We start from the raw sequence: 23,282 nt of genomic DNA, 5'->3' as shown, positions 1-23,282 counted from the left end.
GGCGATACCTTACCATCATAGAATAGCAGAGTGGGATGGGACCAGGTGGCCACTGGGTCCAACCCCCGCTCAGTGCAAGTTAAACCATCCCCCTCAGATGGATCTCTAGTTGCATCTTGATTGCCTCCAGTGTGAGAGAACCCACAACTTCCCTGGGATAACTGATTCCATTGCTGTACTGCTCCAACAGTCAGGAAATGTTTCCTGTTACCTAGCTGGAATCTGGCTTCCTGTAATTTGAGCCTATTATACTTTCTGAACAATTCACTGCAATTAAAACCATATAATACAACATGATAAATATAATATGGACGTTGAAAATACAGTATAAATATATACAAGCCAAAATAAAAGTAGCAATGCAAAGATTTAAAATACAGTAACGGATTTAAAACAACAGAAAGTAAAATGCCTGGGAGAATAAGATGATCTTTATCTACAGTCAGAATAACCACAATGTAGGTACCAGGTGAGCCTTTCTGGAGAGCACATTCTGCAGGGAAAGATTGCTGAAAGCTATTGTATAGACTAGGCAGAGAGAAAGAGAGATGTATGTATGTATGTAAGATGATACAATGATTAGAGCTCAATGGCTGCGAAAACATTGAAATGGTTCCATTGTCCACTTCTGCAACTTGTAAACTTCCATTGCTATTACCATCTCAGGGAGCAGTCCATTTTCCAGTTTGGCTTTGTTGCAACAGAAGGTACCATGTCTTAAATAAGTTTTAAATTAATCCTGTTTTTCTTTTTAGGTCACAAATCCTAGCCTTGAACAAAAGGTGTGAAGCATTTCAATACAGCTGTCTACAAGGGGATCATATGGTCAACATTATAGTTTAATTTGACAGGTAAGATCAGCATTATCTTTTGGAGCGAACTATATCAAACATAGAAAATCACACTAAACAGACATAGAATTGTGCTGTGAATTTAAGTGGACGTGTATTAATTTGTGTGATATATAGTCTGTGGAATTCCCAGAATGGCTTGAAGCAGTGAAGAACATTTGTCCAATGTGTGCCATGCCCATTTCTCTTTCTTTCTTTCTTCAGATCCACTTTCTTTTTGATGATGTTATTCCACATGAGTGGGCCAGGGGTAAATCGCATGGCTTATTTAAATGAGTGGGTAACTGTTTATTTTTATTGCTCATAGCCATAGGCCGCCAGAGATTTGAAAAAGAGAAACAATAAGATACAGTAAAAATACAGACCAATTTGAAATCCAAAAAATGATAAAATGTTACAAACCATAACAAGTATAGTAGAAATATAATAATTTTCATAACCTAATTAAAATCATACAACCATGAGAACAAATGAAATAATCCTTATCCATAAAATTAGGATAAAACTGTAGGGTACTCCCTAGCACTTATTTTTTTTAGCAGCCAGGGCAAACTTTGCAACTTGAGTGGGTTTCCCTACAATAACACAAATAAGAGCATATTTGGGATGGGGGAGCAATCTCGGGCCACCTGTACCTTATTTATTGCAAGGAAACATGCTTCTTTAAGTACTTATGGCTTTAACCTTGTAGCCACTTTTATGGAAGTAAGCCCTGTTAACTCAACAAATATCTCAGTAGGTATGCATAAGAATGCTTAAATGTAAATATGCAATACAAGATATGGAGTAAAACAGTAGGAGAGTACTATATAATAAGGCAAATAAGAAGCAGCAAATATCTTACTGCTTACAAGTACAAAATGCACATGCAGATAACGTGTGTTGTTGCTGAATAATTTTTAGTGATCTAGAGAGTCGATTTTAAATTACATAATGTAGGCTTCTATATAGATGAGAACAAGTCTTGGGGCTGAGCACACCTGGCTTATATTAAGCAAAAGTTCCCTATTGCATAATCCGGGCTTATAAACCAGCATTAAGCCAGACTTCTATGGGTCAAATGCAGTGGAAATTCTGGCTTGTTGTGAACCAGGATCTTTACTCTGAAACTGCCTCATGAATCGAGGAGCATGATGCTCTTCCTGGCTTCATCAGCCATAATTTGACCCAGGCTGTTGTTTCTCTGCTTCGGAGTCCAACAGACTATTTTTACAACCAAACACTTTATATTATTGTGAGGAGGTTGAAGTGACAGTTTGCACCAGTGTTTACACAGTAGGAACACTCATTATGCTTATAATTTGATTGTGGTTCTGATGGGAAGAAGAAAATTTTTTCATAAAAATATGTTGGTATCTGCAGAATTTATACCTTTTAATCAGAAACTGAAGTAGATAGGTGACTGTCCATTTGCTTGAAGTGGCATTACACAATCAGCATTATTAACATTTTATGATAACTTATTTGACTCCTGATCCCCCATATGAGTACACTGCACAAACAGAATAAGTAAAGTTTTGGAACTTGCATTGGAAGTGTTCCTGTTTGAAATGTCAGTGCATGAAAATTAATCTGCATCAAAAACAGCCAATTAATTTTAATTAACCATAGCATAACATTTATAATACAAGTGTTCATACCTCAGCTCTCCAAATCTTAGACCTCTATATCTTTGAGGAAATTTACTGTGCTGCAACTAAAAGCAGATTCATTAATAAATGGAACTAGAAAATTTCAACAGCTAATTAGTTGAAAGTGTCCATACACTTTTTGAGGTTTTTGAGTTCACAGCACATAGGTTAAGTACAAACTGTTGGCAAGATGCATGAGTGTCATGTAAGACTATTACTGAAAGAAAATAACTAGAGTTACTGCATTTAGGGTACAAAAGCTCTTGATGCTCATAAACCTCTGAACTTGAAGGTTTTGACTCCTCTGTAGAGGCAGAAGCGTTTTCTTTCTCCTTGTTCCTTCCACTGCACAGTTCAGTTGCAGTGCTTCAGAATGGGAGGGAAGGTGGCTGGAACTTCACCATGATTCTTTGCATTTTGGTGGCCCTGAATGATGTTGTTTTTCCAAACTTGAAGAAGCAGTTCTTTCCATATCAGTTGCACTGGGGAGGGAGGATCCCTGTCTATTACCTTGGAGCTGGGAACCTGAAGAATATTTATTTAGTTAAGGTCTAAACCAGCCTTTCCCAAGCTGGTGGCCTTCAGAGGCATTTGAACTGCAACTCCCAAATTCCAATCCAGCAGGGCCACTGACTGGGAATTCTGGGTGTTGCAGTCCAAAGGTGTCTGGAAGGCACAAGGTTGGGGAAGGCTGGTCTAAACTGATGTTAATTGGAGATGATGATGATTAATTTTATTTTCATAATGCTCAGTAGCTGAAGCTTTGTGGGCAGTTCACAGCAAAATGTAAAATATGTGAAAACTTTACTACATAATTTAAACATCAAACTTAAAACCAAATTTTAAAAGCTACAAAAATTGTTGTTTGCTGTCAAGTCATCTCTGATTTAAGAAGACCCTGTGAATTAGTACCTTTCAAAATGTCTTGTCCTTGACAGCCCTGCTCAGCTCTTATAAACTCAAGGCTGCAGCTTCCTTTTTTGAAATAATTTTATCTCGTATTTAATCTCTCTCTCTTGCCTTCAACTTTCCCTAGCATGATTGTCTTCTCCAGTGGGTCTTGCCTTCTCATGATCTATCTAAAGTTCTACAGCCTCAATTCTGTCATTTTTGCTTCCAAGAAAAATGCTGGCTTGATTTGATCTAGGATTCACTTGTTTGTCTTCCTGTTGGTCCAGGTTATTAACAAGGCTCTTCAACACCCTGTTTCAAATGCATCCATTTTCTTCTTGTCAGCTTTCTTCACTATCCAACTTTCATGCCCATACATTGTGATTGGGAGTACACTAATTTGGGCAACCTTGGCATCCAGTGAAATATCCTTACCCTTGATTACCATTTCTAGTCCCTTCTTTGCTGCCCTTCCAAGTCTGTCTTTCTCACATTTCTTGTCTGTAGTCTCTATTTTAATAGATTACTGAGCTAAATTATGCAAAATCTTTCACAGTTTCAGTCTCTCCGTTGTTGACTGTAAAGTTCTGCAAAGCTTATATAGTCTCAGCTGTTGGTATAAAAATGAAATAGTCACGATTTTTGATTTCAGCTACAGTCCTGCTTTTGTACTTCCTTCCTTTACTTTCATCAGGAGTTATTTCAGTTCACTGCTGGTATGGCATCATCTGCATCTCTTAAATTATTGATGTATCCTCTCAGTTTTCACTGCCTTCCTCTGATCCACCTTCACTTATGTTTTCACTGTCTTCCACTTTCCGTATGATATGTTTTGAATGCAGATGGAACAGATAAGGAGATAGAATACATCCTTGTCTGATGCCCCTGTCTTGTTTCTTCATATTCTGTCCTAACATTAACTTCTTGCCCATGATACAGGTTAAGACAAAAAAAGGCTGCAATAGCAAACATAAATTAAAACATAAGAACTGTTAAGCAGCTGACACAAAACCCCCAACAGAATCATAGAATAGTAGATTTGGAAGGACCAGAAGGCCCTTGAGTTAGCCCACTGCTGAGTACAAAGTTACAAAGTTGCTGCTAAGTTACACCATTCCACTCAGAACACTGTACAGATGTTTTTTGAATGTCTCTAGTGAAGGAGAGCCCTCAGCTTCCTTAGGTAATCAATTCCATAATCATACTGTCCCGACAGTGGGGAAATTCTTCTTGGTGTCTAGTCTAAATCTGGTTTCTCTTAAGTCTATTATTTCCTTGTCCTGCACTCTGGAGTGGACAAGAAGAGATATTGTCCTTTCTTTTTATGACAGCCTTTCATGTACTTTTTTACTATTGAAGCTAATTAAATGTGCTGTTATAAAAGAAGTCTTTGTTTTTGTTTGTTTAGTCACTAAGTCGTGTCTGACCTTCACGACCCCATGGACAGCATTCCTCCAGCATCCCTGAGTCCACCCAATCCCACACTGACCACAGCAGTGACCCCATCTAGCCACCTCAACCATCCCTTTCTGCTTTTGCCTTTAATCATTCCCAGCATCAGGGTCTTCTCCAGTGAGTTCTTTCTTCTCATTAGGTGGCCAAAGTATTTGAGATTCATCTTCAGTATCTGGTCTTCTAAAGAGCAGTCAGGGTTGATCTCCTTTAAGACTGACCAGTTTGATTGCCTTGCAGTCCAAGGGACTCGCAGGAGTCTCCTCCAGCACCACAATTCAAAGGCCTCTGTTCTTTGGCGCTCAGTTTTCCTTATGGTCCAACTCTCAGAGCTATACAAGTGGGGAAACCATAGGTTTGACTATATGAACTTTTATTGGCAGGGTGATGTCTCTGCTTTTTAGCATGCAGTCTAGATTTGCCATAGCTTTCCTCCTAAGCACAAGTATCTTTTAATTTCTTGGCTGCAGTCACCATCTGCAGTGATCTTGGAGCCCAAAAAATAAAATCTGTCACTACCTCCATTTCTTCCCCATCTCTGTTTCTTCTTCTGCCCCTTCACCACGGCAAGGCAGTGATCCATGAATGGGAGAAGAAGTCTTAACCTGTGCTAAGAAGATAGAAGGGTTGGTGCCAGGTAGGCCTAAGGGAGGAGCTCATTCCATAAAAGGGGGAGCACTGGGAAGTCCTCTCTCTGGGTAGCTTCTTGTTGGGAGAGGTCTTCTATGAAGTATACCCGCGGAGTGTTAACAAAGTGGCAATGTAGAGTTTGTGTTGAATTTATTATTTATTTATCCTTGGAAAGAATACAATTTTAAGAAGGTGGATTCGGCCTCCCTGATACATCCTTATGTCAGTGGGTTTCTGGGTTGACTTGTACTAGTTTTCATCTTAGTCTACATTCCTCTCTCTAATCATTTCTTGGAATTGGATTCTCACTATATTGAAATGTGCCTCCTACAGTTACTGCAGTTAGAGATGTGTGGTGTATATTTTGACATCAGTTGCAGTTTGAGTTACTTTCACCTCTCTTCAATATAATCAACTTTATGTGGAAATCTGTATTTAAATATTAACAAGAATATGGTTGTTTGGCAGACCTGGTTAGACAGGCTGATTGGATCACCTTGTCACTTACTGCCATGTCTTGCTTTGTGTCCTAAGTATAAATTGCCACCTGTGGCTGGATAGCAGGATATGCAGTTGAAACTTTTGTTAAAAACACTTTATTCGTTTCGTTGCCTGGCAAAACCCTTTTTATTTTCCCATTATTTTAATGTTTACTAGGTTTTAAGGTGGGTTTTATTATCTGGAAGTTTTAGATGCTGTGGTCTATTTTATTTTGTGTTGCTTTTATTGTAAAACTGTCCCAAGACGCTTGTAGTGGATGGTATGTAAAATAAATAAAATCTAGGTTTGGCCCTGCTGCTTTTAAGGCTTCAGAGCCACCTGTGTTATTTTAAGAACTGATTGAGGCAGAACAGTAGAGACATTCAGAAAGAAACTGGACACCCATCTGAATGGGATGGTGCAAATTGTCTCCTGCAACAGCAGGGAGTTGGACTGGATGGCCTTTGTAACTCCTTCCAACTTTACTATTCTTTGAGTCTATGAGTATCAGCTGGCAATGCATGTGTATTTATATCTATTTTTGGTGAATAATATGATACATAGGATTTTAAGCAAGTATGGAGTAATGAATTGGAGCACCTTATTTTGATCAGTGAAGTGTTTCAATGTTATCTGTTTTAGGTTTCATTGAATCTAATATAAATGATATTTCAAGTACATTGGATGCCACAACATCTTTCTGATAAGGGCTTAATTAAACTGGACAATTGTTGAAGGTGTAATGTTGGTAATAATTCTCTTTTAAGTCTGGCAATGCCCAATGGCAGCTTCCTTTTGGAAGGACATAATAATTTTAATAAAATTTGTGATGGAAAGGTTTTTAGTATTCAGTGGTACACATGATCTTCTCAACTACTTACCCCTCTCTTGGAATTTAATGCAAGGACAGTGTGCATGGATATTGCATGCCAGCTGAAAGGCATACATGGAAACTCTGAAACTTCCATTTGTATTTTAACTTCAGGCTTCCTGGATCAATGGACAGTACACATTTACTCAGGTTTTTTTTTTCCAAAAGTAGCTCTTCTTGACAAGCTGCATTCTATTCAAATTAGCTTTAGCCACTGGTGTCATGTTATGTTTCCACTAGCACGAAATGATGCCTCAGACAGAAGTTTTTATCAGCTCTGTTGTGTATATTTTCTGCTGTGTTGTATGAGGCATGTAGTGGTGCTTTGTCACAATTTTTTTAATTGCTGGTAGGTCACTGGCTGCACAGCATGTGCAAAAACAACCCTATCATGTGAGCCGGAAGTCTGTGGGTGTTGTTTCAACTTCATGATTGTGGAGAAATGTTTTCTAGCTACGTGGTTAGAGTGACTCTGCCTTGGGTCTGACATGCGGCTGCTTGTGTGAACCCAAAAAATGGGAAGGCTGTGAGGGCTTTTAGGAGTAGGAAAAAGCCATTGTGTGTACTGCCTCTAAACCTGCAAATATATATTCAGGCAGTATATCCAGTGAACCTAATGAGGCTTACTTCTCACTAGTCATGTATAGGAAGGATTGTGCCGCACATGTTTTTCCAATATGTTGCCTATGATGCAAGAGCTCTCTTTGCATCACTCAGTTGCTAAGTCAGGAGAGACAAATGGGACTCACTTGGATGGTTTGCTGAGATAAGTGAGAGTAGTTGCCTTCTGCATTTCCATTGTATTGATGATGTTCCATGGTCAATAAAGGAATGAGGCATAATCATGTAAACTTGCTATATGGCAAGAAATGGATAATCAGAAGCAATAACATCCATTTGCAAGATGTATAGACTTACCAGGATATTCTAATCTGCAAATTTCAAATGTTGTGTAGCAGTGTGGATTGATTTAAATCATGGTTTAAATCACTAGTTGGTAAGAATAGATTTAGATCATGGTTTTCTTCATAACATGCATATGTGCCTGCCTTTTCCATAGACAGAGGAACTGCATTAAAATATTCCCAAACTGGGTTTCTTTTACAGCCTGCTGCTTTTATAGTTTTTCTCCTCCAGGGAAAAGAATAATATGATAAACCTCAGGCTATACTCAAAAAGATCCAGAGACTTGTGCCTCCTCACGCTTAGCTCCTTGTGCAGATCTATTCCACTCCCAACAATCTTCTTCTATTCACTGAATCTTTTGAAACTTAGAACTTAAGAGGTAAGGGGTTGATTCTGTGTATGTGGGGAAAGATTAGACAATATCCAGAGTTATAAATATGAAGCTCACCTTCCATGAAAGAACCAGTATGATTCCTGTAAAAGCCTTAATTACATTGACCATTCACATCCCATGATAACCAAAGGAATGCTCTTACATGTAGGATTTGAATGTTTACGTTTGGTTCATAAACTTGTTCACTCAGAAATCATTTTGTTCTGAGTCTATCAATGCAGAATTTGATGCAGAATTTAGTGAAGATCTACTGGGTAAATCGTTGATTCTTGTGGTATTAAACTTGTTAGTTGTGGTATCTCTGCTCCATTTTTCTGTGAGTTTCAAAGCCAGCTAGAATCTTAACATTTGTATATGATATAGTTGTTGTGAGCAAGCCACTTTCTGTAGTAACAAGAGTAATCACTCCCTTTAATAATGAACCCACATAGTAGGTGCCCATGGGATTGAATCTGCATCCAAAATGTGTGAAACAAGAAGGAGGTATCTACATGCTTGGAGAATCCCTCTGTATGTAGAAGAACACTTTTTAAAAGAAAAACCTACATGAGCACCTCTCACATGTATGCCAAACCCAAAACAGCCCACTAAAGGCTAAATATGGCCATGATGAGTCAAAATGTTGTCTTTCAGTTGGAAGAGGAAAAAGCAGGACAATTCATGGAACATCTAGTTTGATTCTCTTAATAATACAGTGAAATAATCTGGAGGAGGACATGATTTTGTCTGATTGTCTAGAACCCTGTACAGGAGCATGCCTGCCAGGTGGTGAGGATACAGTATAATAGATGGTTACCAGTCCAGCTTGTGTTCTGGATGTTGAAAGTTAGTTCCTTAATATCCTTATGTTGATATCTTGAACAGAGCCACTGTGGAGTATGGGCCTGGGACTCAGACGATCTGGGTTCTAGTCCCCGCTCAGCCATAGAGCCAACTGGGTAACTTTGGGCCAGTCACAGACTCTCAGCCCAACCTGCCTCACAGGGCTGTTGTTAGCAGGATAAGATTGAAAGCAGAAAGAGGAGAATAATGTAAGCCACTTTGAGTTTCTTACAAAAAGAAAAAAGACAAGATATAAATCTAATAGATGGATAAAGAAGTTTCTGGATTAATTTGTGTGTGAGGATGTGGGTTAGAGAATAGGACTTGATAGTGTGTGCAGTATATACAATCAGAGGTCCACAAAGATTGTTGTCCATTTCAGCCATAAATTTGGTGTCCTGAATCCCATCAGCACAGTGAGAGACCTTTAAAAAATCCCATTGAAACAGCATTGAAGTGGCTTATGGGAGAGGAGTCTGGAAGTGGAGGTGTTGGTCTTGTTATATGAGAGGCAGGAAGGATTAACCCCTCTCTCTTCATGTCCACTGGAATGTACACAAGAGCTTGAATGGGCTGTTTGAGACACACTTCTTAAGTAAAATTCTCAGAAACAACAGCATCTCATCTCTTCTTTTGTGCTGGGGGAGAAAGCAGGCCTGTGAGTTTCTTTTATTGTTTTACTTTCAGATGCTTTGTGTAAAGCAGAATGATTATTTCATATAAAGTAAATACAGAAGATCAAAAGCAGGTTGATAGGCAGTAGCTGTTGTTGACTTTGGGTCTGGGGCACAAAAGAATTCTCTATTTGCTGGAGGACCTCAAGGAAATGCAGGGTCACCATTGACCAAAAATAATGACTGGCTAATGTTTTTTATTTAATGCCAGGGTATGTCCTGCTTTGCTAGTAAACTAATGAACTTTCTCTAGCACTGCTTGCTTGCTTGCTTGCTTGCTTATTTATTTATTTATTTAGAACATTTCTATGCCACCCCATTCGCAAAAAGCCTCAGGGCGGCTTACAAAATAAATAAACAATCATATAGTTAACCTTAAAAATCCGGAAACATCTCGGCACAAGCATAAAAACCCAATAAATACAATCAATAATTAACAATTAAAATAACTTTTAAATGAAAAGGTCTTGGCCTGGTGCCAAAAAAACAAATTACTACGGCGCCAGGCAGACCTCTCTGGGGAGCACATTCCATAACTCAGACGCCACCGCGGAGAAGGCCCTCCTCCGGGTATTCACCCTCCTAATATCTTTCGCAGAGGGTTCCCGAAGAAGGGCCTCTACCGCCGATCTCAAGGGGTGGGAGGGCATATATGGATGCAAGCGCTCCTTTATTTGCCAAATAACCAGTGGAATGTTGCAAGTGACACCCATTCTTTTTACACAGAAGCATAAATACCACTCTAAGTAGTATAATCAGTTGTTGCTAACAGGTAACAATCTGTTGTAAACCATCCCGAGATGTCTGTGATGGGGCAGAAAAGAAATGGTTTGAATAAATTAAAAATAAGTAAAAGTGCTTCTTTAAAACTAGGAAAATGGTCAGAATTTGCAGCATTTTCATATTTATTTCCAAAACCTAAAGAGAGCAAGAGGGACCATGCAGCTTTTTTTATTCCAGTATTTTGTAGGGAAGGAGTATTCCATGTGAATGCCTTTTTAGCTTATTGCTTGTTATACCTTGTGGACATGTTGAAGAGTTGAGAGATTTGTCTTTTCCTTTAACCCTCACCTGACGAGTTTGTGGGATTTCCAGCAGTGACACAGTAGCATCATTACAGAAATCAGGGCAGTGATGGTTGTGCTTTTGGCCAGTAAAGTGTATGGCAATCCTGTTGTTTGGAATTTTAGTATGAAACATCCCCCAAAATTAAACTTCCTAATTCTACAGACATTTACTTACTTTCTTAGATCTTTATTAGTTACAGTGTTGAGCCTGGACATGGAGGACTGTTTTAAGCCGTTGCCTTGCTGAGTGTCATAGGATCAAATCCTATCTCAGCCTTTGTTTTGACACTTTGATTAAAATGTATATGCTGCTTTGATCAGAACCAAACAAAGCATCTCAATAATTTTAAAACAAACTACAAAGTATAAAAACTTATGGAGCCATTTTCATATCATGCAGTGCTGCATGCATAGAAGATATGTGACTTATGTTGTCCTTTTCTTTAAAAAAAAAAAAAATCCATAGTACAAGAGCTGCTTCAGGGAAGGCTTCTGAATTGCACCCTGGGAGGAATTCTATAGGCAGAAATATTCCCTGAGATATGTACTTCCTCACTGTTTAGTACATGGAAATCTATATGCAGCTTGTTTAGCCTTCACACAGTTTAGCAACCTCCGCACTAGTCTTTTAATTTCTGTGAATTATACTAGTTTCTAATACCTGTGCACTTTAATCAACAATAAAGCAAACAGTTGTTATCTGTTCGGCTGATATTTGTTTTTTAAGGATTGGGAGAAAGGTTTACAACTGCAGGGGTCATATGCAAGCTTGTGCAACAGGAATCAGTATATAAGGTAGACATTATATGGTTTTGAATTATAACTTTTAAAATACATAGAATAGTAGGAAACTAACACTACATCTATTTAATTTTATTTATTTTAATCCCATCTTTTTTTCTCCAAGAAACCAAAGGTGGCTTACATTAAGCTCCTCCTTTCCATTTTATCCTCACAACAACAACCCTGTGAGGTAAGTCAGGCTGAGAGTGAGAGTCTGGCTCAAAGTCACCCAGCTGGCTTCATGGATGAGTGAGGACTAGAACCTGAACCACCCAAGACCTATTCCAACATTTTAATTATTTCCATATATGAACATAAGTACAATCTAAAGCATGAATAGAAATACAAATAAGTACTTTACTGGTGCACACAATCATCAGGACCTACCAGTATGTGACATGATGACTTATATGGTGGAAATGAGATTTAACTCAGAGATAGCACTCAACAGCTATTATACAATATTTATACAAGTACGTCATGGAAGAAATATTCTATTGCCTTTCCATACTTAATAATTATTGTTTTGCAAAAGCAAGTCATCTTATTAGTAGGAAATTTATCATTATTATTACTGCATTGCGTTTATACACCCTTTCTTCCTCTTAGAACTGCAGCCCAAGGCAGTTTACAAGGTCATCCTCCTCTCCATTCTATCCTCATAACAACAACACTGTGAGGTAGGTTAGGCAGTCAGGCAGTGACTGGCCAAAAGTCAGCCAATGGGTTTCAGGCTGAATGGGAATTAGAACTCAGATCTCCTGAATTCCAGTGCAGTCCTCTTAACCACTGTGCCACGCTGGCTCCACCTTTTCCATCTCAGTAAAACCTGTAGTCCAATGCATTCTGATTTCAAATGTAACTTTTCCTTTTGAGTGAACGAGAGTGGGGTAGAAGGTGATGTAATTCTGGATAGCATTTTGAAATTCTTGTCTCTGTTTTAAGAAATGACAACAGATTTCAGTTGTGCTTTGCATGAACATCTCTACTTAGTTCAGTGATTTTCTCCTGTTTGGATCTCATTGCAAAATGGGGCATGCTGGGAGCTGTAGGGCTTTTTTTATCTAAAGGTAGGTATCTGGTTGTGCCCTTCATATATCTTATTGCTACAGAGGAAAGTTGTCTTTGTGCCTTCTTATGTCTGGCATTAAGTCCAGGTGACAAAACGTTAGAACTATTTTTCCTTCAAGGAAATTAGATAATGCACACCACTAAATGCTTAAATTTAAATATCTCATTATCTTGTTGCAGCCAAGTTAAGAATTCTTGTTTTGATATGATATTAATTTTGCTCAAGTGTTCTAGGACATCTTGGCTTTATTATACTCATGGAGGGATTATTCAAGGTGAAGAAAAAGGAAAGTTATATAGTTACAAGGCTACATAAGCCCTTTTAGTTTTCCTTACTAGTGACTAACCCAACTGTATAACAACATGTAAATGTTTCAAGCTGCCAGACTCTTTATTGTGCTCCCTCCTCCCCTCAAATTAGCTTCAGATCCTCTATCAGGATTTGCATGTGTGTGTGCTATTTTCATTTTGTTCAGCAGAAAATTTAATCTGTGAAAGTGTTAATGGCAGTTACAAATTATCTATGATCGTTGACTATCATGTTTATGATTGGGAACAAAGATATATCTAGAAGATTTTTAAAGATACCTTTGACTTACTTTTAGATTTAACCCTGAGAAAAAGCAAATAATAAGAAAAACAGATAACTGTAATCTAAAAGCAAGAAAGTTTACCTATTCTTGCTCTGTTGCTTTTTCAAAGCACCCACATAAGAGGCTGCTGGTGAACTGGTCAGTGGTTCATTTGGCTGTGCCTTTGACCTTGAGTCTACTTATTTTGTTCTTTCCTTCTTCCTGCTCTGCTCTGCTCTGCTCTGGCGCTTTTGTTAGCTACTTCTTTCAAGCCTCTTAGGTGCTTTAAATCCTTGCTTGCCGTCTTTCTTCCCTGAGGTTTCCTAGTCCTGATCAAGTCCACACCAATTAGGTTCCAGTGATTCCCTGGCAAATCAATCGCTACTTTTATCTGTTTCTTCATGAGATCATGGACCCCTGTTGGAAGAGGATCTAACATGTGTTTGCTATGTTAGCTATTTCACTCCTATGAAATATCCTATGTTGCCTCCTACTTTTCTATAGGGTACATTTACATGATAGGTGGGAACAGGACAGATACTCAACCCTTTTGCAAAGCAAGAGTCCTTCTTGGTGGACTCTGTGCATCACACATATGGGCTCTGTCCCTCCTCTGGCCTGTTGTTCCTTTTCCTAGCTAAGCTCATTTTGGTAGGAACCATGTCCCTCCTCCTCCTGGTATATAAGGGGCTGGGCTCCCACCATTTCCCCCAGTTCTCTCCCAACTGTTGTTTTGGGTGCCTTAGTCTTTGTCCTAGCAGTCTTTCATTTTACCTCAGATCTTTCAGAATTCTCTTATATTCTCTTTTCGTCTCTATTTCCACCTCTTTGGTCTGAGTGGATAATCAGGAGGGACAAATGCAATTGTTGGTATATGTTGGGGGGGAAATGGCCATGTAGGAAGTGCAAGCTGATATTAATGTGTGCATGAAACAGACCTGTGTGTGAGATAGAGAAGGGAGCAAAACCATGCTCTTGAGTATAACAGTTACCTACCTCATTGTGAGCTGCATTACAATCGCTGCCCAGCCAAATGTTCTGTTTATTTTGCAAATTATTTCTGCAGGAGTTGTGAGGAATTAAGCAAATTATTATTTTCAGGGCATATGAAATGAATTTTTGAGACAGAATCTCATATGCCTTTTCTAAATTTCTGTCCTAATGTCTTCATTTCTTAATGCTTAAGTGGCAATTTTTTTAAAAAAACTATCTCATCTGTTTGTGTACATAAAATTATCACTGGACATGAAAAATGTTTTCTGATAACACAGCCTTAATTCTGTGCAGCTTTTAGAAAGTCAACTCAGTATTACATTTTTATTTTAGAAATTGAAACAGTGCTATAACAATTCTGAAGCTTTTTGTTTTGAAAATGCAGTCCATTTAGTAATTTATACAGAAACATGAGCAATTATAGTATATGACCATGAACTGCAATGCCTGTCAAACCATTTTGTAACCATTAAGAAAAATGTGATCTGAAGTTTAGCTTCTACTATGCCAGGGCCTGAATATTGTGACAATCCAGGTTTTTAATGCTTTGTTTTGTTCCTTTTTTATTAGCTTCAATCTTTACTTCATTGATTTGTGCTGAATACCAGAGTTTGTCCTTAGATTACAACTCTAACTTTTCAGAGGAAGCAAGTCAGACTTACTGGTTTGGGTGTTGTGTTACCAGTCCAGGGACAGAGAATCCCTGGCTTGTTAAGCTGTTCCTGCTGGCAGGAGGAAACAAACAGGAGGGATTGAGCTGTGTGCACCAGCATGCCGGCTTGCTCACTTTAGCCCAGTATTTTAAAAAAATGGCAGGTTATGAGAAAACCGTGGAAGACCAATAATTGTACTTTAAATAAATATTTTAAAGTAGCCTATTGTGCAGCTTGGTGTAGGAGTCTTGTAAGATGCAGAAGCTCCTGAATATTGATATGAACAATATACTGCATTGAAGGATCTGGCCAGAAATGATTTCAATCTATGAAAATACATTTTAAAAGATGAAACACCTGTCTTTTCCTCTTTAAACAGATCATCTAGAAAGATTTTGCTCCTTGTAAAAAACATCAAAACTTCATGTCAAAAGCAGCTATGCATTAAAGGAACATAATCTGCTGGTGCAGAAAAATATTCCAACTTAAGAGGATGAATAGTGAAGAGGAATTCTATGATGCCGTCACAGGTGAGTAAGGAATGTATAAAATCACATATGTGACAGACTAGATTCTTTATCTCTGTCTATGGATTAAATCCAAAATCATGCATGTGCAAATCTGCTAAAGGGACTTAGTCTTATATTCTTTCTTCTCCCCACATAGACTGTACTGCCCAAAAAATTTACTCTGGAGGATTCTTGGCTTTCTGGAGTTGATTTTGAGAATGTCCATAAGGGGAGCAGTTATTGTTTAGTTTCCAATTTTGCTTTTGAAGGCATCATTAGATCCCATTCCCTGTAAGGAAATCATGACATTTATGTGGTAATAAATTGTTTTCAGAAAGAAATCAATTTTTTAAAAAGCATAAGACACATAGGAAGTACAATTTACAAGCTATCTTTCTTATATTTTGTGAGTTTATGTCAAATTTCCAAACATGTTTGGAAATCTAGTCATCTTTAATCTTTACTGTTTTCCTACAGAGATGGCACTTCCCTTGTAGGATAAAGTGTTTAACTATTGTACACATATCCATTTGACTACATATTTGTGCACTGAAACTTCTGATGTTTGGTAACGATGCTGCTGATGTGCTGCTGATCTTACATTATTTCTTCTAATACCTAATTCATTGTTATTAGAAAAGAGTTGAGAAAATGGGGTCCAAAAGGGACACTGAAACAAGAGTGGAAAGTATTAGCAGAAATCATAGTGGAAACGAGGTCTGTCAAATTTCAAAAAAATATATCAGAAAGGGGCAACCTCTTCCTGCACTTCCCAGGCCAATGATGACTGATCCTGCTATGTGGATATGAGGAATTATGGAATGTTATATCTGTTTGAAGAGCAAAATGGAAAAACGAGGTGGGGATGCTGAGAGCGTATTTGCTTGCTTGACTCACTTACAACTCCACAGGAAGTGGCGAAGGCCACCAGTTTCTAAAAGGGGATTGGACAAATCCATGGGGGCTCCTTGTTGGCTGTGTGCTATCTCCTTTACTAGAGGAAGCTTGTTTCCATGTACCAGTTGCTGAGGAGCTTGGGTTTAAAGCCTTGTACCCATCCTGCCTGAGGGAACCTGTGTACTGCTGGTTTGCCACCATATGAATGGAGTGCTGGACTGGATAGACCACTGGTTCTGAATTCTGCAGCAAGCTATAATCGGCTTGAAACCTCTCACCCTAGAAGAGCATAGTGCAACATTTTGTTGCAGGCTTTGTCTGTAACAACTAACAATAGTGTTTTCAATCATTGTATTAAAATACCTGGCTATTTATCTGACTTTTCTGTTCTGGAAAAATGAATTGTAATAGTAATTGCATTGCTGAGGAAGGTGTTGGTCCATAATGGGAATAAGGTAAAGTTGCTCAGGGCTTAGGCTATTATGTTAGAGTTAAGGGGAAAGTGGAAACTTGAAAAACAAGTGGCTTGGAGTTTCCAAATTTAGCTGAAAACCTAGGTAAGGCATGGCATTGAGGGACTAGACAATTAATCTATGGATTGCCATAGCTTAGGGGAAATTTGTATTGTATGCGTATTGACTGCTAGAAGAAGTATTTCCTAGTTGTGAACAGTCTGGGCCTGTTTTACACGTTTTTCAAGTCTAGATTTTAAAACCCTGAAGCTGGGCTAAGAGGCACCTAAGAAAAGTGGCGGTGCTCAAAGTCTACCTTGCCTTTCTGCTGTGTTCCTGCTGTGTGAATAAAATGATGTGTGTAAGAACTGTGTAACTGCCAGAACTATTTCTGTAGACATCAGTATTACAATATTTTTAATTAGGTTTCAGGAAAATCATAGGGAGAAATATACGTTAAATAGGCAAGGTGACAGTATACAGCCTTGCTGAACTCCTTTCTCAATTTTGAACCAATCAGTGGTTCCGTCCAGTTCTCACTGTTCTTCTTGACCCGCATATAGGTTTCTCAAGAGACAAATGAGATGGTCTGGTACTCCCATCTCTTTAAGAACTTGCCACAATTTGTTGTGATCCACACAATCAAAGGCATTAGCATAATCAATGAAGCAGAAGTAGATGTTTTTCTGGAACTCCCTAGCTTTCTCCATGATCCAGCGTATGTTGGCAGTTTGATCTCTAGTTCTTCTCCCTCTTCGAAATCCTTTTCCAATCCTGTGGCCACTGTTGAGTTTTCCTAGTTTGCTGGCATATTGAGTGTAGCACTTTTAAGATTTTGAATAGCTCAGCTGGAATACTGCCTCCCTGCCTCCACTAGCTTTGTTGTTGCTCAGACTTCCTAAGGCCCATTTGACTTCACATTCCAGGATGTCTGGCTCGAGGTCAGTGACCACCCCATCATGGTTATCAGGGACGTTAAGCTCTTTCTTGTATAGTTCTTCTGTGTAATCTTGCCACCTCTTCTTAATCTCTTCTGCCTCTGTTAGGTCCCTGCCATTTTGGTCCTTTATCATGCCCATCTTTGTATGAAACGTTCCCTTCATATCTCCAATTTTCTTGCAGAGATCTCTGGTCCTCTCTATTCTATTGTTTTCTTCTATTTCTTTGCACTGTTCATTTAAGAAGGCATTCTTATCTCTGATAGCTATTCGCTGGAATTCTGCATTCACTTGGGTGTATCTTTCCTTTTCTCCCTTGTCTTTCGCTTCCCTCCTTTCCTCAGCTATTTGTAAAGCTTCCTCAGACAGCCATTTTGCTTTCTTGCATTTCTTTTTCTTTGGGATGGTTTTAGTTGCTACCTCTTGTACAATGTTGCGAACCTCCGTCCATAGTTCTTCAAGCACTCTGTCTATCAGATCTAATTCCTTAAATCTATTTGCCACCTCTACTGTATATTCATCAGGGATATGATTTAGGTCATACCTGAGTGGCCTAGTGCTTTTCCCTACTTTCTTCAATTTAAGCCTAAATTTTGCAACGAGAAGCTCATGATCTGAGCCGCAGTCAGCTCCTGGTCTAGTTTTTACTGACTGCATAGAGCTTCTCCATCTTTTGCTGCAAAGCACATAGTCCTATTTCTGTGTTGACCGTCTGGTGATGTCCATGTGTAGAGTCATCTCTTGAGTTGTTGGAAAAGAGTGTTTGCTATGACCATTGTATTCTCTTGACAAAATTCTACCAGCCTGTGCCCTGCTTCATTTTGTACTCCAAGGCCAAACTTGCCTGTTATTCCGGTTATCTTTTGGCTTTCTACTTTAGCATTCCAATCCCCCATGATGATAAGGACATCATTTTGGGGTGTTAATTCTAGAACGTGTTATAGGCCTTCATAGAACCGGTCAACTTCAGCCACTTCAGCACCAGTGGATGGGGCATAGACTTGGACTACTGTGATGTTGAATGGTTTGTCTTGGATTCGAACTGAGATCATTCTGTCATTTTGGAGACTGTATCCCAGTACTGCTTTTCCTACTCTTTTGTTGACTTTGAAGGCTACTCCATTTCCTCTGAGGGATTCTTGCCCACAGTAGTATACCTGATGGTCATCTGAACTGAATTCACCCATTCCTGTCCATTTTAGTTCACTGATTCCTAAGATGTTGATGTTCAGTCTTGTCATCTCTTGTTCGACCACATCCAGCTTGCCTTGATTCATGGATCTTACATTCCAGGTTCCTATAGAGTATAGATCTTTGCAGCATCGGACTCTCCTTTCACCACCAGATACATCAGCAACTGAGTGTCCTTTCGGCTTTGTCCCAGTCGCTTCATTCTTTCTGGCACTACTAGTACTAGCCCTCCGCTCTTCCCCAGTAGCATATTGGACACCTTTCGACCTGAGGGGCTCATCTTCCGGCGTCATATCTTTTTGCCCTTTGGTACTGTCCATGGGGTTTTCATGGCAAAGATGCTGGAGTGGGTCGCCATTTCCTTCTCCAGTGGATCATGTTTTGTCAGAGCTCTCTGCTATGACCTGTCCATCTTGGGTGGCCCTGCACGGCATAGCTCATAGCTTCATTGAGCTACGCAAGCCCCTTTGCCACGATAAGGCAGTGATCCATGAAGGAGATAATCCAAACATTATCCAAACCCTAAAAATGTAAAACTTAGCTGCGGATGGATTTTGGCAATAGTATTCAGTAATATTCTGCTCTTCTTGATCCATAAAGGGGCACTACCACTCCCTGATGCCACTTCCTTGAATTTCTGTAGTACTTATGTTTTTAGCAGACACAATACTCAGGCTGAAAGACTGGCCATAGGAGCCCTGCTCATGTGCCCCTCAGTAAAATCAATCAGGTTAGAAGCCACAAGACAATGGGGACTTTCCTTTGGTGATCCTTCCCTATGGAATATGGACCACAGTTGTGCGTGGCTCCCTCCCATACTGTCTAGGCATGTATGACATGACAGTCCATTGTGGGTAACTAGCCTTGATGGGTCGTCATGACATTGCGATTCTGGATCACTTCCCACAGGGTGGCTTGCTTTGGATGAACAGACTACCCCAACAACCCATGGCTTCTAGGAATGGTTGGGTTCACAGGGGGTGCTTCTGTCATTCAAACCTGGTAGATCAATTCCTCTGTGTGTCTGCCAAAGCAGTGAATGAGCTGCATAGCAAGAGCAGCCAAAACCCCTTACTATTCCCTTGGAGATCACATTTTCCACCACTTGTGACAACCATTCAGTGATACCAAAGTAACAGTTCAGAGCAACTGATACTGGATTGCTTTTCATGCTTTGCTCATTACCACTTTTCAGTCTCTGCCACCTTTTCCTTCCCATTTTTTCTCAGAGCCTTTTCATGTTGTCTGCCAGAGAAAACCCTCCCAAGTACCCTAGTGATACATTGGCATGGCTCTCAATGTTTTGCTACCTTTAAAAAAACAGCTGGCACCAGAAATGTCCACAAACACTTTCATAATTTTGATTGGTGTTTTGACCAGTCTGTATTCTGAAGATGTACAGTGCACATCTCTAACTATTCCAGGTGTCTTGCATGGTCAGTGGCCTGGAGAGTGTGCCCTGCCATTGCACATGAGGCAACATCCATAGACATTCATAAAGCAAAGCTGTAGACAGCTTAATTTTTTATATTGCTTTTCACCTGACCACGCCCAACACCGAGCTTTCAAGAGAAAAGCAAAGCCTCGGGGATCTTCACTTGCAAAGGGGGGTGGTCACTATATCTCCCCTTCAGGTTTGTAATATTGCCCTGACTATTCTAAGTCCCCTCCCTCTTTTCCATGCTTCCCCCAGCCTCTAGGTATTCCAGAGACGTAAGGGTTAAACTAGGATGTGGAGGAATCCATATTGCAGAGCGGGGGGGGGGGGGAATCTGATGCATTCCCTGGGTTTGGCTCCCCAGACATTGGTCATCCTTGTCATGGCTATGGGTTAAGTTCTTCATGAGTGAGCCCAGCATTCACAGAGATCTCGCCAGGAAGTGAGTTCTGTGCACCTACTGTGCAAGCGACATCCTTCTTCCACAATATGTGCAGTAGCCTTTGCTTGTGCTGCTGCAGGTGAAGCTGGTAAAGGTTGCCACTTGCACAAACTTTTGTCCATGAGCATGTGCAGACTTCCTGTTGTTCTGTGAGCCACCCAGGGAGCCCTTGGGCTATGGAGTGACATACAAATGTCATAAATAAATATTGGTTTTGCTTGCACTCTAAAATTGGGCCAAGATTTGAGAGAAAGTCTGCAAATGTGAGAGGGACAGATTGCTCAGAGCTTTGTCACCACACTAGTTACAACTCTCCCCCACTTCTTGCAAGTGCTTTTTACAGCTGTTTTTTGTTTAAGCAGAGTTTATAATCCAAAGGCAGCATAAAAATACTTAAAATGAATTACAACTTCATTGTTTTGGTTGCTGTTTATCAAATGGCTGCTTCAGTTGGAGATTGTGCCTCAGTCTCTGCGCATCTTATGAAGGAGCAAGCAGTGTTGGCCACAATTGGAGGTTAATGTATGCATGTCATTTACTGGATCAGGTCCCACTACTTAAGCAGATGTACATCTGGACTTACATTATGGGGTGGCCTATAATATAATACATAATGTATGCCCTCATCTCTTCGGAATATCTGAGTAGGCAATCCACTGAAAGCAGAGATGAAAAAAAAACTTCTGCACACACACCTCTGACTATCCAAAATGCAAATCTTGCCTGATCAATGCCGTGTCAGTGTCTGCTGTCAAAATGTAGGAGGCAACATCCATCGACATTGACAAAGCAAAGCTGCAAATAGTTTATTTGTTACATTACTTTCATTTGACTGCTGTCAAACATAAAATTGACAGGAGGAAAGCAAAGCTGCAAGGATATCTTCACTTGCGAAGAGGATTGTTGCTACATTTCCCACTTCTGGGTGTGATCCTCTAGTTTTGTTGCATTGTCCTGACTATTGTAATTCCTTTTCCACACTTTTCTTGGCCTCTAGGTACTTTGGAAAGTTACAACCCTCCCAGTGACAGCAAGCACTTTCTTTTGACAGCTTACTATAGAAAGGTGTTTTTTTTCAGGGACTTTAGCAGGTCTAAACCATGTTGTTTTGACAAATTACATGAATTAGTTTGTAATCCAAAGCAGCATAAAAATAGTTCAAATAAATTGCAGTTTCGTGGCATTTATTGCTGTTTATCTAATGGCTACTTATGTTAGATATTGTGTCTGAAGGATTTGTTTGATAGATTTCAACCCTGCTTAAATAAATCCTTATCTTTTGGCAGCTGTCTAGTGAAAAGTGAAGTAAAAATTAACCTGTTTTCAGCCTTGCTGTGTCAGTGCTTATGAAGTGATGGACTAGGCAAGACTTTGCATTTTGGTGGGCTAGAGACACTCATTTGTGCATCTTTAAAGGTTTTCCCTTGACATTAAGTCCAGTCATGCCTGACTCTAGGGGGCGGTGCTCATCTCCATTTCCTGGCCGAGGGAGCCAGCGTTCGTCCGCAGACCATCTCCGTGGTCATGTGGCTGACATGACTAAACACTGAAGTGCACGGAACGCTGTTACCTGCCCACCAAAGTGGTACCTTTTTATCTACTTGCATTTGCATGCTTTCGAACTGCAAGGTTGGCAGGAGCTGGGACGGAGCAACGGGAACTCACCCCGTTGTGTAGATTCGAACTGGCAACCTTTCGATCTACCAGCCCAGCAGCACAGCGGTTTAAACCATTGCACCACCTGCAGTCCCTCGTCAAAATACTGACACCACCCTAAATTAAACATTCACAGATATTGGTGCACATTTCTGATGCTTAAAAATAATTTTAAAGATGGTGAACTAGTGTTGGCTACTCCAGCATGCTGCTTGAGCACTGGGGCCCTTTGTGAAAAGACTCCAAAGGAAAAAGAAAGCAAAGAAAAGTGCCAGTAACTCAAAAGGGGGTTTGATCAGAATAGTGAGCCAGTGATGGTTACTCCAAAGTGCCACTTGGGTATTAGTGAAACAGCTGGCACTGGCAATAGCACAGGCAAGCTCAGTAAGACTGGCAAGAATTTTTTTCTGCTCTTGCCAAGTGGCTTGCTTGCCATTTCCCTGAACTCACAATGGAAATTAGTCTGCCAGATTCAGATGACATGCAACCAATTATGGGTCCAAGAAGCCCTGATGACTTTCTGCCCTCAAACAAGACACCTTGTGGGATGCACCCTGGGTTTGTACAGATCACCAAGACTAGTTTACCCACAGTGGGCTACAATCTCATGTGAACTGAGTCAGTCTGCACTAGTTAAAATTATGACAGTTGCACTCTAAGCTCATTTAAGTCCAGGATCTGTTTACAAGGGCATCCCTACAAAGTCGTAAGTCATGGAATATAGTAGAGAAGCACAGTTAACACCAGGCGTAACTGGGCAACCACTATCACCTTGAGTAGTGTGGCTTAATGCAAGAGAATCACTGGGTTGTTTATGCCTCATAGAACTGTAAAACCCCATCTCTTCAGAGGATTGGAGGTAAATGGCCCACGAGTCTTGACATTCTGGACTGTACTTTCAGATGTGTCTTTGGTTCTTTGCTTTTTTGTGAAAGCAGCAGCATATCTGGAAATAATAATTTAAAAAAATATTTTTCAAGAAAAGTAGGCATTTTCATTTAACTTAAAAACTTTAACC

At 39.8% G+C, this 23,282-nt stretch overlaps 1 protein-coding gene across 1 annotated transcript in view; it reads left to right on the top strand.

Annotated features, from left to right (window-relative positions):
* Positions 1–23,282, top strand: part of OSBPL2 (oxysterol binding protein like 2) — a 75,652-nt gene that overhangs the window by 9,994 nt on the left and 42,376 nt on the right. Inside the window, exons 2-3 of the mRNA XM_044454977.1 lie at positions 756–851; positions 15,121–15,271. Coding sequence (XP_044310912.1) covers positions 15,235–15,271 — 37 coding nt within the window. The 5' untranslated portion in view covers positions 756–851; positions 15,121–15,234. The remainder of the gene's footprint in view (positions 1–755; positions 852–15,120; positions 15,272–23,282) is intronic.

This window comes from Varanus komodoensis, unplaced genomic scaffold (genome assembly GCF_004798865.1).
Source record: "Varanus komodoensis strain SLA01 unplaced genomic scaffold, ASM479886v1 scaffold8, whole genome shotgun sequence".
In the NCBI taxonomy this organism is placed as follows: domain Eukaryota; kingdom Metazoa; phylum Chordata; class Lepidosauria; order Squamata; family Varanidae; genus Varanus; species Varanus komodoensis.
Note: the sequence above shows the minus strand (reverse complement) of the source record. Positions and strands in the feature narration are given on the sequence as shown.